This window comes from Haliotis rufescens, unplaced genomic scaffold (assembly GCF_023055435.1).
Source record: "Haliotis rufescens isolate VD_foot unplaced genomic scaffold, xgHalRufe1.0.p SCAF_14, whole genome shotgun sequence".
Lineage (NCBI taxonomy): Eukaryota > Metazoa > Mollusca > Gastropoda > Lepetellida > Haliotidae > Haliotis > Haliotis rufescens.
The window spans coordinates 31,599,522-31,615,492 of record NW_025963824.1 but is presented as its reverse complement, the minus strand read 5'-3'; the positions used below and the strand labels follow the sequence as shown (position 1 = coordinate 31,615,492).

Sequence of the window (15,971 nt, the reverse complement as noted above, 5' to 3'; positions counted from 1 at the left end):
ACCCGACCGCCCCAGAGTAGGTGTGACTTCATGGGCTCGGAATGAAATCACCTCCCATAGATCCTATACACTTGAAGGATTATAATGTTGGTTTGACTGGTTAGCTGTAAAATGATTGACTGAATGGTGTTTTATGCCTTGGTTGGCCATTTCACAGGTTTGTTTGTTTGTTTGTTTTTCAGTTGTTTAACGCCGCACTCAGGAATATTTCAGCTGAGGTTTTACATTTCAATTGTTATGCCGAGGTTTTACAATTAACGTTTTATAAATGCCACTTGATGTGAACACAATTCTGGTTGATGATTGGTTAAAAGTCACAAATATTTTTAACATGAAAATTCGATGACGTGAATCGGACCTGCAACCTCACATATCGTGTGATGTCTTGAAACCCACTGTTTTCAAACTGAGCTACCGAGGATCAGTTGTTTAATTTATCATGTGAAGACTCCAGCTTGTCCATGCTGCATGTGTTTTTTCTCTCGCACGCTTTGAGCGAATTCCTTTTATACCGCTATACACAGTATTGTTTCACTATAAGGTATGTCGATGTTTTCTTATTTTTCTGGTATTTCTTGGATTTAAAACTTCAGCTCGGGCAAAGCCCTTCGGCCTTCGGGCTTTTCCCTCGCTCGCGGTTTTATATTTACAACCAAAACCGAGGAGGCGTGTTTTATCCTATACTTATGCCCTATGTCCCATGCTTTGTGTTATAAGTTCAATACCCCGAGGTCTAAAAGGTGACAAAATGGATTGTCTGGTCCAGACTCGATTATTAACAGACCGCCATCGTAAAGCTACACTACTATTGCGATTGTGGCGTTAAACAACAAACACGCGATTTTATTTTCTCCAAGAAGATCGCTGCACACACAATCTGCCATCTGTTTGTCATGTCGACAATGTTACTACAGACACACCATATACCTGTGAAATGGACCCTTGAAGATCCGGGGTAGAATAGGTCTTCAGCAACCCATGCTTGCCTTAAAAGGCGACTATGCTTGTCATAAGAGGCGACTAGCGGGATCGGGTGGTCAGACTCGCTGACTTGATTGATGCATGTCATCGTATCCCAATTGCGTGGATCGATGCTCATGATGTCAATCACTGGATTGTCTGGTCCAGACTCGATTATTTACAGACCGCCGCCACATAGCTGTAATATTGCTGAGTGCGGCATTAAACAACAAATAATATCTGATCTATGTGTGTTTTGCGCTATTTATGACGTTTAGACAGCGTGTAGTGTACGACAGCTGTGGCTAGTCTACAACAAACAAACAAACAAACAAACAAACAAACTGAAAGAAAACTAGCAGAAGCAGTTCGGATACGCCACCATAAGCCTATCATCAACAGAGATCATGGCTATTTCATCCCACCGGCATATTATGAACCTCTCAAGCAAAAACTACCCAAACTTGGTAAAGCTGTTTCATGCCCTCTTTGGGGTGTCAATCCATGGCCAGGTAGTTGACTGCAATCATCCCATTACTCTGCAAGATTTGGCTCACAGCATTAGTCACTCTCTGGCAAATAAAGGGGTCAGATTGTAGCCCCATGGTCAGCACCCGGTCAAAATACAGTTGATCCTGCCGCAGAAAACCAAGCCATTTACTGTCACCTTGGTCCGTCGGTATCTGACGGTAAGCTCTCTTTAAATCACATTTGAAAAGGAGACATGGTCGACCTTTGATTTTTTATCATTTCAACCCGATCATCAACACATGGATTGTCTAGACGGTAAGTTTAGCCCAATTTAGAGTCCTTAGGGATACCACTGCTGTTCACAACAGTACCCTCCGGGTAACTTAAATCCAAAATTACCCTTTTTTCTGTCGAGTCTCTTTTTGGTTGTTGGTTGGTTGGTTTGTTGTTTAACGCCGCACTCAGCAATATTCCATCTATATGACGGCGGTCTGTAAAAAATCGAGTCTGGACCAGATAATCCACTGATTAATATCATGAGCATCGATCCACGCAATTGGGATCGATGACATGCATGAACCAAGTCAGCGAGCCTGACCACCCGATCCCGTTAGTCGCCTTTTACGACAAGCATAGTCACCCTTTACGGCATGCAAGGTCTCTTTTTGGGAAAGAGTTGAGATGAGAAAGAGCAAAAGAGGAATTGAATTGATTGTCTGCAAAGGGGCCCACGGATACATCTTCTTCATTTTCCCTGTTAATGAATGGTTGTATCTGAGATGGGAACTATGTTGCACCTGTGTGGATGGGCGATTTGTTGGTGTGAGTGATGTTACCGATAAACCGTGTGGGCCAGCCAAACTCCAAATATTTCATGTCTCTTTCAGGAAAATCTTCTAACCGCAGAGCGAGATATTCAATATTAGGATTTAGAAAGTCTCTTTTCGTAAGCCCTGCAGCGTTTGTAGTGCCACTACTAACTTCCTTGGGGGACGGGTGGCCCAGTCGTCTAAGGCGCCGCGATTCGTTGTGAAAAGTTGCGTCCCTTGGACACGCCAGAAACCTATGATTGTGGGTTCGAATCCCGGTTCGCCCCGATTATGTTTCTAGGTTTGTCAGCACCATACCCGTGCTCGTGGGTTTCACCGAAGTGGTAAACGTCTGAGACCTGCATCACTTCGGGCTTTCCTCCCACATTAAGCTGACACTCCGTGATATAACTCGAAAACTGTTAAAAGCGGCGTTAAACCAAACTCACTCACTAACTAACTTCTGATGCGGGTCTATGAGGACGGCAATTGATGGACAAACGGAGACAGCGGCTACCGATAGACAAGAGTTACCGTGCCCCCTTCCCTCATCCTGAGAGAGTTGAGGTTCTTCTTTTCTTTTCCCATCGTAGTTTTGGCTGATGTGGATATGTGACAACACATTCTGGGTATTTATTATGGAATTTATCCATTGGTAGCAAGTAGCACATATATGCTGTGAGAGTCTAAGATGGCCTCTGATGGCAGCAGTGTGGGGACATTTATTTCGTTGATAAAGTGAGCAGTACCATGCCATGCTGGAGTTATTTGAGTCAGGCATGCTACAAGAAGTTCCTGCCCAAGGAACCAGCGTTTGCCGATTTAACCCTGTCCATGTGTTGCTTTCTTATAGCAACTCTAACTAACAGCTGGGTTTCTTGAGTCGTCAGACCACAATTTTCAGACTTGCAGAGCCAACCATCAAACTAACAGCGGGGTTTCTAAAACGCTTGAGTCGTCAGACCACATTTCAGACTTGCAGAGCCATGCTTCGTAACAATCAAGAAATGCGGGCAATTCGAAAACATCTCTTGTGATAAGCTATTTTTTGTAACAAGTCCAAGCGTCCGGGCTTCTCAGTGGGAGTTTTTGCATTGTTCTTTATAATTTCTATTTCTCCCACCACCAGGAGTCTGAAGTCGGAGTCCTTAAACCTAACCACCCAGGCAGCATACTCCAGCTGCAGGACGGTGTTAGGCCATAGCTGCGTCGCTATAATTCACTGAGCGTATATGGTATTAAAACCTCACTGCTACCTCTGGAGAGACTCGTGTGCCTGATCTCTGAAGCACCGCCGGCAGAGTCAAAAACCTCTAGTGATCTCCGTATCTAAGTCCTCCATATTCCTTATTTGGTCAAGGTTGACAGTGAGTGAATTCTGCGTTAGAGTTGACCTCTCTTGTTGACCTCATTTGAGACCCTGGGTCTCCTACTTGCTTGTTTCTTGATCTCTAAGCCCTCTACTGAAAAAACGGGTCTCATTGATGTCAGCTTGGAGACGTTGTTTCCTTGTTGATCTACTGAGGCACTTCTCTTCAACGAGTAGACATTCCTTTTCCCTCTCCAACTCTGACTCTAGATCTGAAGGACCGCCTCCGTGGTCTAAGGGTAGAGCGTCCGCCCGGAGAGCGGAATGTCCGGGGTTCGATCCCTGGCCGCGTCATACCAAAAGACGTTAAAAGATGGTACTTGTTGTTACCCTGTCTGGCGCTCGGCATTAAGGGGCTGAAACGAGGACTGGTCGGCTCGGAGTCAGTATACTGTGTCTGAGTGGGGTATTCATGTTAAACTGCTGCATGGTATCTCAGTGTGCTAGCACTATTAATCGGCATTAGTCCGGACTAGTACAAGCAGCCACACACACACACACACGTGCATGCACGTCGCTATATAAGTGCAATAATCTTGGACGCGACGTTAGACCCCATTTCACCTCACTCGACTCGCGATCTGAACCAGATTCGCGGTTGTGTCACTGGCCGGCTCTCTCAGGTGACCATCTTTTGATACAACCCTCTCCGTAGTATCTCCAGACTCACTATCCATTTCAATAGACCGACATCTTTCGAGCCGAGGGACGGTCGGGTAGCCTAGTGGTTAAAGCGTTCGCTCGTCACGCCGAAGACCCGGGTTCGATTCCCGACATGGGTACAATGTGTGACGCCCATTTCTGGTGTCCCCCGCCGTGATATTGCTTGAATATTGCTAAAAGCGGCGTAAAACCATACTCACTCACTCACACACTTTCGAGTTTATAGTTTATCTGAGACAAACTTCGGGAAGAATTTCGCTGTTGGAGAGGTTAACCCTCGCTAAACACGTTAGGGTTGTCACTAGTTGCATAATTCAGTATTGCCGCCCGATATTATGGTTGCTTATTCTCAATATGCTCTCTGGTTACTTTTAACGTGTAAACCAGTACGTCAAGGACTCACATTTGATTTAAAGTGGAACATCGTCGGCGAACACATGTGACAGTCATAAAATGGCGCTCTCTCCAACCTGTCAAATAGTGTTATCAAAATGAGTTGGCGCGACAAGTGCGAACTGCACGTGCACTGCGCTTTTATAATACTTACGGGAAACGGCATGATGGGAAATCCAAAACCTGGCGATTGCCGTAAAGACGAAAGGCATGGTCGTCGATAATTTGGCAGTTTGCCTTCAAGCAAAATTGAACCATTATACATGGAAGGGTAGGAGAAGTAGTGTACATATAGACTCAATCACCATTGTGTCAAATTCTGATGTGTCAAACTTACGGTTGTCTCGAAAAGTATGGTCCCTGCGTGTTCCTTCTTTATTTATCATTTACGATTATGTCGAACCTCGGAAATGAAGTATTTACGTAGGTCATATCGATGTTACAGTTAATCCCTCAGCTACCACATATGAATCTTATCATATACAATGGGTAGATAACTCGGCAGGATAAAGCCAACAGATGAACAATTGAGTGAGTGAGTTGGGTTTAACGCCGCTTTTAACAGTATTCCAGTTATATCACGCACGGTGTGTTGGCTTAATGTGGGAGGAAAGCCCGAAGTGATACAAGTCTCATGGGTGGCCTAGTGCGTTACTACCTTCTGACATAGTAAATATTACAACGCACATTCCAGGAAAACCTATGATGTGTAGGGGGCGGTCGGGTAGCCTTGTGGTTAAAGCGTTCGCTCGTCACGCCGAAGACCCGGGTTCGATTCCCGACATGGGTACAATGTGTGAAGCCCATTTCTGGTGTCCCCCGCCGTGATATTGTGTAGGATGATGTGTAGGAAATGTTTGTGTGAGATGAGAACAGTTTTTTACACAGAATTTAAGAGTGACATCATATGATAAAAAGGTCATCACGCTTGTGTGTTTAGGGATGGTAAATATCCTGTAATAGGAATAAGCACTATGTACTTAGCTCGCCAAGGCTCGCTAATATACAATATATTTACCATTCCAAAACACACATGCGTGTAAACCTCCATGTACCAGGTGCATTATTCAGTCGTGCTTGACAACGGTATAATATAGGTTGTCGCAGGATCTCAATGGGTACATGGGTTTTATCAGTCCCTCGATAGGTTTAACACCACTCGCCGGAAAACCTAACGAGGGTTGCATCATAAAAACCCATGTATACCGAGTGATCCTGCCACAACGAATATATCTTACCGATATGTTTTAATATGATATTGTAATAGAATTCAAACAAATTCAAAATTGATAGGAAACAGCTGTTTGATTGAGCAGATAATAACTTGCCCTATGTCACGTGACTTCCATTGACTCGGAAAAAGCATGCGGCTTTTTGCTTTGAAGCGGAGTAGAAGTGATTTATTCTGCCTCTCAAAAACCCACCTGTAGCCGGACTTGCTCGTAGCGGGGTATGCGAGATTAATTACCCCTCTGAAAAATGTATCCCCCCCAAGGCGGGATACTCAGTAAATTATTAAGATCACGTGGACCAATCAGAACTCATCATTCTGATATGGAGGTATGATAAGGATCTATACCGAAACGTCGCTAAAACAGAATAATAAAGAAGGTTTTTTTGTTCACCTTGTCATCCGTCAAATTCTAAGTAATGCCTATCAAACAATACACCTCAGTATTACAAAAGTACAATCGTTTACCAGCATTCGTATCTACTTTCTTTCAACAAAGAATGTAAATTGGTAAAAAAACAACAAATTTCCTGCAGGATCCCGAAACATGCTACTTTGACTGCTGAAGATACCGGGGTAGAATAGGTCTTCAGCAACCAATGCATGCCGTAAAGGGTGACTATGCTTGTCGTAAGAGGCGACTAACGGGATCGGGTGGTCAGGCTCGCTGACTTGGTTGATGCATGTCATCGATCCCAATTGCGTGGATCGATGCTCGTGATGTCAATCACTGGTTTGTCTGGTCCAGACTCGATTATTTACAGACCGGCACAAACAAACAAACAAACAAACAAAAACAAAAGCTTAGGTTGCTGGTGACCCGACCCGGATTCACCACGGGGGTAGCATACCTACGTTGTTGAGCCCTAATATGAAAAAAACAACCAAATAAAATGAGAGGACAATTTCACACTGCGACCACGTCAGAGGGCACAAGGAATTGAATAGACGTTGGATGGCGTTGATATTACATTTTATAAATGTATCGACCGTCCTCTCTAATAATACAGCCGGAGGTTAAATGTTTATCGAAAGGCGATGATCAGGAAGTGATTGCCACCATACCGACACCACATGTTGCCTAATTATATCCGCGTCCATTCAACAGTGTGTTGGGTGTATTTGACATTGTATCCTTGAACACTTCTCCTAAACACAGGGGAGAAACAGAGCGTGGGCATGGCTTTAAAAAAATACCTTTACACTGTTGCTAGCTACAAAGAGGCTTCACACACTGTGACAATGCCAAATACGCTTACACTGTGACAATGCCAAATACGCTTACACTGTGACAATGCAAAATACGCTTACACTGTGACAATGCAAAATACGCTTACACTGTGACAATGCAAAATACGCTTTACGCTGTGACAATGCCAAATACGCTTTACACTGTGACAATGCAAAATACGCTTTACACTGTGACAATGCCAAATACGCTTACACTGTGACAATGCAAAATACGCTTTACGCTGTGACAATGCCAAATACGCTTTACGCTGTGATAGTGACAAATACGCTTTACACTGTGACAATGAGAAAGAGGCTTTACATTGTAGCAGCGACTAAAAGGCTTTACAATGTGACAATGCTAAATAGGCTTACACTGTGACAATGACAAATATGCTTTACGCTGACAGCGACACGTAGGCTTTACGATGTGACAACGACACGTAGGCTACACACTGTGACAGCGACACGTATGCTTTACACTGTGACAATGACACGTAGACTTTACGATGTGACAACGACACGTATGTTTTACAGTGTGACAATGATAAATAGGCTTTACACCGGGACAACAACTTATAGGCTTTACACTGTGACAATGACATCAGGTTTTACACTGTGACAATGACATCAGGTTTTACACTGTAACAATGACATCAGGCTTGACACTGACAGCGACAAATAGGCTTTACACTGACAGCGACAAATAGGCTTTACACTGACAGCGACAAATAGGCTTTACACAGACAGCGACAAATAGGCTTTACACTGTGACTGTGACAAACGCAGTTGATTCCTCCGTGCAAGCATCACTTACCTCAGGAGAATCGCAACGCGTAAGCGGTTTATGTGTTCGATACATTTGATCTGCATTATCACACAGAAGTTCGTAACATCTACTACTATATCCGCCATGCACAAACAACTGTTATTAAATATCCAGTCCACATGTGTTCTGCGAATCCACGATCGCGGAAAGATTTGCAAAAAATCGTACAGCAGAACTGCAAAAAAATCGCGGAATAATCCTTTTCATCAACCAATACACAATTTTTCATTATTTACAAGCTTTTGTATCGAATTTTGCACTCGAATGATGACCAAACATAACATGTCATTCAAACATAGAAAATATGAATCCAACAATAAAACGAAATGTGAAATAAATCATTCTCTTTTGAAAGTTTTTGTAGTATTACGACCATATAAACCATATTTAACCATATAAAAATATCTGACAGCAAGCATATTTATTTTCTTAATTGTATGTCTTGAAATGTTTAAAAGCAAGGGAGTCTTTTTTTTTTAAAGACAACAGATGAGTTTGTATTAATGTTTGAGGGGAGAATGGCTATGTGTCAAAATGTATCGCAGAATTTTAATAATTTTACCGCTGAATTCGCCTGGGACTGTTTAATGGTGTTTTGCGAAACGACCAGTCTCGATGGACGAGTTAAATGATAAATTAAAGTTATAGTAAACAGCAAGAAGCGATATTAACTCCATAAATGACCATCTGTCACTATTTTTGCTTGTCAAAGTGGGACTAACGTCACCAGTTGGACTACGACCGCCTCCGTGGTCTAATGGTAGAGCGTCCGCCCGGAGAGCGGAAGGTCCGGGGTTCGATCCCCAGCCGCGTCATACCAAAAGACGTTAAAAGATGGTACTTGTTGTTATCCTGTCTGACGCTCGGGATTAAGGGACTAAAACAAGTACTGGTCGGCTCGGAGTCAGTATGCTGTGTCTGAGTCTGGTATTCATGTTAAACTGCGGCATCGTATCTCAGTGAGCTAGCACTATAAATCGGCTTCAGTCCGGACTAGCACAGGCAGCCACACACACACGTGCATGCTATACAAGTGCGATAATCAAGGACGCGACGTTAAACCCAATTTCACCTCACCTCACCCCACCAGTTGGACTACGGGACAGAAAACAGACACTTACAACAACAAAAGGGAGACAATTTGCGGGGAGGTAGCTCACTGAAATGAAAATATCACTTTTCTCATGATCAACTCCAGAAACATCAGTCTTTCTCACTGAAGTATGTAATAAATAGGTTAACCTACGTCGTATTCCTCAATTCCTATTATTCACCACTGTACAGTATGACGTGCTACTGATCTACCGAGTGGTCAAGTGGATTGACCATCTGCCCGGGAAGGTCCATGGTTCCATCCACGATCGCGTCATACCAAAAGACTACAAATTATGGTGCTTGTTGTTTCCCTGGCGCTTGGAATAAAATGGATAAAACCTGGGCGACTTGGAATCAGTATATTGTGTGGGGTATCCACATAAAACTGCGACCTGGGCCCACTTGCACAAAGCGATCTTAGCGCTAAGATGATCTTAACATAGGCTTCAATAGTCATAGCACTAACACTATATATCCGGCATTGTCCGGCAGCCACACCCACACCCACAAACAGAAGTGAGTGAGTGAGTTGGGTTTAACGCCGCTTTTAACATTATTCATGTTATATCACGGCGTGTCAGCTTTATGTAGAAGGAAAGCCCGAAGTGATGCAGGTCTCAGACGTTTACGACTTCGGTGAAACCAACGAGCACGGGTATGGTGCTGACAAACCTAGAAACACAATCGGGGCGAACCGGGATTCGAACCCACAATCATAGGTTTCTGGCGTGGCCAAGGGACGCAACTGTGCACATCGAATCGCGCCTTAGACGACTGGGCCACCCTTGCCTCCTTCAGAAACACAAACACATGCTGTAGAAGTACGCTGATCTTGAACCAAACGTTAAACCCAATTTTACTTCATCTCACCTCAGAGGGCACTGGGGGCCCAGTCATCTAAGGCCCCACGATTCGCTCTGCAGAGTTGCGTCCCTTGGACACGCCAGAAACCTATGACTGGGTTCGAATCCCGGTTCGCCCCGATTATGTTTCTAGGTTTGTCAGCACCATATATACCCGTCTTCGTGGGTTTCACCGAAGTGGTAAACGTCTGAGACCTGCATCGCGTCAACTGTTGCTGGGTCGGAATACTTCCACAACCACGTGTTTACAACACATTCTGCAAATTAACTTTTTTTAAAGTCAATGTCGTATAGAGCACACCGTTACATCGATAACACAACAATAGCACATACATAGGATCCATTATCATGTTAAAATATCAGACAATGGAACCTGAACTGGTATTATTTCCTCCTTGTTCGGACGGATGGACTCGTATGTCGTGGAAACATGAGCGTGGATTGGAATACAGGAAATTTCAAGTCATGTGCAATCGAATTCTAGATGTACTTTTTGTACAGCGTCAGAACATGCAAGCCATGTTTTTCTCGTTATCATGTCACGTGACACTCATTAAATAGAGTTTACTTGTCGGCTCCAGACAACTTTTGAAACGGGACATTTATCAAGCAGCGGACGAGTCGGGCTAGTGACAAAGAAGCGAGGGTTATATCTAGCGAATGACAAGGTAACTTTAAGATTGGGATGTTAGTATGTCCTAGTCTCGTCCAACCAGCAGTACGGACGATGTGTAGAGTCATGTGAAACTAATATTTTTTTTCAACACGCATATTCACCTGGTATTATATTAGTTATATTACGTTGGAGATTATGCAGCGAGTAATGAGGATCGTGTGACATATATTACAACGTAGTCAACAGGTTTTGAAGCAGCTGCAACATCGACTGAAGTGTGGACAACATCTGAAGTGTATCAAAGATCTACTGAAGTGTGTTGAAGGTGTATTGAAGTGTATTCAAAGGGATAATTCAATATATACTGGAGTTTATACAGCGAGTATTGAGAGGCGAACATATATTACCACGTATTCATCATGTATTGAAGCATTTGCAACTTACATATATTGAAGTGTATCCAACATCTCCTGGAGTGTTTTGAAGGTGTATTGAGGTGTATTCAAAAGATAATTCAATATATGCTGGAGTTCATTCAGCGAGTATTGAGAAGCTGACACATATTACAACGTATTCAGCAGGTATTGAAGCATTTGGAATTAACACATATTGAAGTGTATCCAACATCTACTGAAGTGTTTTGAAGGTGTAAAGAAGTGTATTCAGAGGGATAATTCAATATATACTGGAGTTTATACAGCGAGTATTGAGAAGCGTACACATATTACAACGTATTCAGCAGGTATTGAAGCATTTGCAACAAACATATATTGAAGTGTATCCAACATCTACTGGGGTGTTTTGAAGGTGTATTGAAGTGTACTCAAAAGATAATTCAATATATACTGGAGTTTATACAGCGAGTATTGAGAAGCGAACACATATTACCACGTATTCAAGCATCGGAACATATTGAAGTATTTTCAATGTGTATTGAAGTGTATTCAAAATATATTTGAGTGCATTCAAAACGCTGAAAGAGGAAGTGTTTATTGAAGAGGACAAACCATGAACAAGGAAGCACTTGACTGATAACGCGCCATATGATTATGTTTTGCAAGCATCATGACTTCAGGAGAAAAGGGGAAATTCCATCATTTCTAACGTCATTGGTGTTTCACTGCCCCGAGCTCTCAAGACTGTTTACCTGCCATTTCTCGAGAGTCTAAAAATACAGAGATCAAACTAATTGCAAACTTGACCAGAAGGTCGGCAGGTGTTGTGCAATCACAGTCCTGCACGGTGAACGTTTCTGACTTGAGATACTGGCGTCGCGAAAAATAATTTCATATCCTTATATTGATCCAAGTGTAAATATGCTGCAACTTAAAGTACCGTCACGGCATTGTGTTGACAGTATACAATAACACACGTGAACAAACATTCAACCTGGAGATTGGATTTGCTAATATCCATTAATATATAACCCATGGATCTTTATGCATACAGCACTCGACTGCGTGGCAAAGGGATGTCATTTACACGTGTGGACTAACGGTCTACACCGTCTCTATAAATATCTACAATTAGCATGATATGTTAGCACGATATCGCCTCAGTGAATATTCAGACCAGATGACAGTACGACTTCGTGTTATAGCATTGATTATATATATCAGTTAGTGCACGCACAGATATGTGAACTATAGAGCACTAAGAAACTGACCTCGGAACACACTGTGATTTACCAGTTCCTCGAATCCACGTTTCACCTTGGAGTGGGTGATAGCCTGGCTGAATAAGCTGTGCTGGTAAAGTCAATATTTGTTTATTTGCACCCACCAACCAGCCGCCATTGCGTCAGGGAAAGACTTGAAAATGTCGGGATGTCACTGTCACCTGGAACCACCCTCTTGTCATAAGCTAGGTGAGGTTTGTGGCGTAGTCGGTGTTGTTGTCGTCATCAATGAGGCAGAACGAAGGTGAATCCATTCAAACCTAACTTCAACATCAGTGTCAACAAAAGGAAAGATAACATTTTCCTTACCTGTGCAACGTGCGTGACGTGGGATCGCAGTCAGAGGGGAACTCATTCATGAAATATGCTTTGATAAGAGTTAGGCGTAACACACACACACCACAGTCAAGTGGCTTTACCTTGAGGTTGACGTTTTCAGAAGAAATTAGCTGAATGAATGCAGTGTTCGGGATGTGATTGAGTGAAGCATGTGAAACATGTGAAACCTTTATCTCTGGTTGACTTTACGATATATGGACCGATGTCTTGCCATGTGAAACCGTGATCACGAGTTGACTAGTTGATACATTTGTTATTCTCTGTTATACATCGCCTTGTTCGGAGACGTCCTTCGTCATATTTGGAATGGTGTCTTGTCCTGTGAAACCTTGATCACAACTTGACTTCGAGATATTTGGAAATGTACTATATTATATAAAGCCTTGGTCGGATGTTGACTTCGAGATACAAGGAGCTCTACTCCGCAGTGTGAAATCTTCGCCACAGTCTCATTTGACAATAGTCACAGTGAAAGTCATTCATGCGAAACTTTGATCACATGATTATGTGCTTCGATATACATGGACTATTATTTTGAGTGAAAACGTCGACACAGAGTGAGTTCGAGGTAAAGGGAGATTCACCCAGATTCAGAAACCTCCCAATTGAAACACAGGTACAACTTTTCATCTTGAGGAACGTTTAACTCAGGTAGTCTTTGAGAATTAGAGAGAGTGAAGTTCTCATTAAATTTTATCAGGCTGAAGTCAAAACTAAAAAAGCATTTGGTATAAATCACTAATTTTGGGAAAACGCGGTTTCCCAATGAACTTAGAGGAAATGGTACAATTAATTGGAAATATTGCCAAGAGCTTGTGTTCTTCCACAACACGGATGATGCAATGGACTTCAATTGTTTTGTGAGTCCGGTTATATCAGCCCTTTTGTCTGTTTACCTACTCGAAGGGTTTTACAGTTTTATTCTGTAATCGCTGCGGATCTGTCACTCAACTGCTATTACAACTTAATGCTTCTCTGGCAATATAACAAACATCAGTTGACAGAGATTGCTATAAGATATGACGTTATATTGTTCACTCTATTACTCCACAATAAGCAGCTTCCGTCACGGTTAAAGTTATACGGCCACCTGCCACAAAGCGATCAAAGCTTGGAGAAATAGGGTGTTAGGATTAAGCCAGCTTACATCACCCACGACAACTGTAAGCACCTTACTCCAACCCAGGTCACCGAGGGACACACGGTTCTTTACTGGTCATAGGAAACACTCTCATTGAGAAGCACACTATTCCAGGCAGTATCATACTCTCTTGGCCCCGGGCGGCAGTGTGTTGAAGTGCCGCATCATCCAGTACACGATCTGACATGTGTGAATCGTGAATCACTATAAGGCTACTTGATATGTTAACCCATGAATCACAGCTGACCAGCTGATTAGGGACGCTGCCGGACGAACAAGAACTCTTGTGAGTACCTACCCTGTTTGGAACCCATAGGTTGGAACATATCTGATATTACACTCATGGAACCTAACTTTGGACGTTTGGCAGCCAACTGGTACTCACGTTGTTAAACTGTGGATTACATTCGACCACCTAAACATAACTGACGTTAGCGTTTCGACGTCGTGATACCGGACATATTTGACGCCGTAGCTCACGTCTTTAAACCGTGGATCGTCGCCGATGACGTAACTGACGTCGCAGGAGCGCAGTTCACACCGTGATCATTAACTGACTTGGTGTTTCTGTGGGTAACTGACAATGTTACACATGGTGCCATATTAACAAAGCTCGCGGATTTATCCAACTGACAACGTCAATCTATGCATCGTGGTAGGCGCGGTTAACACGAAGACCGTCGTCGGCGATTCTTACGTGTGGATTACAGCTGAGAGGTCTAGATCTCTAGGGCAATTGTCCCTTGGAAAACATCCTTAAGCTGAACAATTCATAAAACACTGGTGACCATTATCCTGCAGTAACGAATGAGTGAAATTACTTCAGAATTAGAGCAGTGTCAATGTGTACGTCGACCAACAGGTGCTAGCTAAATCATTGATATGCGAGGTGTATGAAATATATACCATGTGATGTGATTATACTATTATTTCCCCAACATATTTCCCGTTCATGTGCATATTGCCGACAATTCATAATCCGCGACATATGTTTCCGACCTCTTGTGCTTCTCCGTCCAAATGGAATGGTAGCCATACATTGATACCAATGTATACATACTTCGTGGATGTCACTGGGAGCGACACTATGTCTCACTTGGGGTAGGATTCGACATTGTGTGGGTGTTACACTTAGAGCACATCGGTGTCGGCGTAGTGGGGTGTACATAGTGTTGTACAGAGATACCACTTCATTCTCGCGCGTATGTGAATAACTTGGTAAACAATAGTCTCTACATACCAGGGTACATCGATTCTGCAGTGGCCCTTTGACCCTACGCTCATAGAGCTAGCTGTGTGGCAAGTCTTTGTAGGCATTAGCGTCTGAAGTTAAAATGTTACGTACAATTCTCTTCCTGTGGTTATTTTACCTGAGACTAACATGGGCTTCGTCTCCCACAACGGATGTCAAGCTGGCTGTGATTATCCCGGAAGACACACGACGTCAGTTTTCATCTCACCATATCGCCCCCGTCCTTGACGTCGCTATAGCCCACGTGACTCAAAGGTTCTTACTACCGCGCGTCAACATCACCGTGCAGTACGGGAACTCGAAGTGCAATTCTAAAGAGGCTCCTCTGAAGGCATTTGACTTTTACCGTCATAAAAATGTTGATGTCTTCCTGGGGCCCATCTGTGATTACAGCCTCGCTCCCGTGGCACGGTATGCGCCATATTGGAATGTCCCGGTGGTGTCCCCTGGAGGGTTTGCGCATGACTTTGGTGCAGACAAACGCATCCCGGATGCAGAGTATTCGACCTTGACCCGAGTGGGGGTGACCTTCAACTCCCTGGCAGTTTCGGTGATAACGATTGCACGTTATTATAAGTGGACGCGGATGAAGGTGATCTATGAAGGTGAAGGTCACACAGACGTTACGCCAAGGTTTTGTTTCTTGGCGTCGTCCGCGCTGGTTTACTACAGCAAGGAGTACCAATTGGACTACGACTTCCACATCTTCCTCCCTAGGATACACGACACGGAGACCATGCTGAAGGAGGAGGTCGGGGTGGAGTTCACCAGTGAGTTAAAGCTTCATATACATCTGTGAGTGAGTGAGGGAGTTAAAATGTTACGTTGACGTCACATCAGCAATATTTCAGCCACATCGTACGAGTATACATCTGTGAATGTATTAGTGTTGGTGTATGTATTCATAATTGACTTCAATATGTTTTGCGTTATAGTGTGCTAACGGATTTACACGATGTTTACATGTACGCAAATATTCTTACGCCTGTATAAACGCAAACTACATTGAAATCAGTTCTTGAAAATAGTGGG

The 15,971-nt window shown here is 43.3% G+C and overlaps 1 protein-coding gene across 2 annotated transcripts in view; it reads left to right on the top strand.

The window, feature by feature from the left end:
* The window catches only part of LOC124143341 (atrial natriuretic peptide receptor 1-like), a 258,349-nt gene that overhangs the window by 59,837 nt on the left and 182,541 nt on the right, over window positions 1-15,971 (top strand). Inside the window, exon 1 of one of the 2 annotated variants that reach the window (XM_046512278.2) lies at window positions 10,489-15,709. The exons of the other annotated variant lie outside the window; for it this stretch is intronic. Within the exon in view, the coding sequence (XP_046368234.2) occupies window positions 15,022-15,709 (688 nt within the window). The 5' untranslated portion in view covers window positions 10,489-15,021. Of the gene's footprint in view, window positions 1-10,488; window positions 15,710-15,971 lie in introns of those variants that run through there. 2 annotated transcript variants of the gene reach the window in all.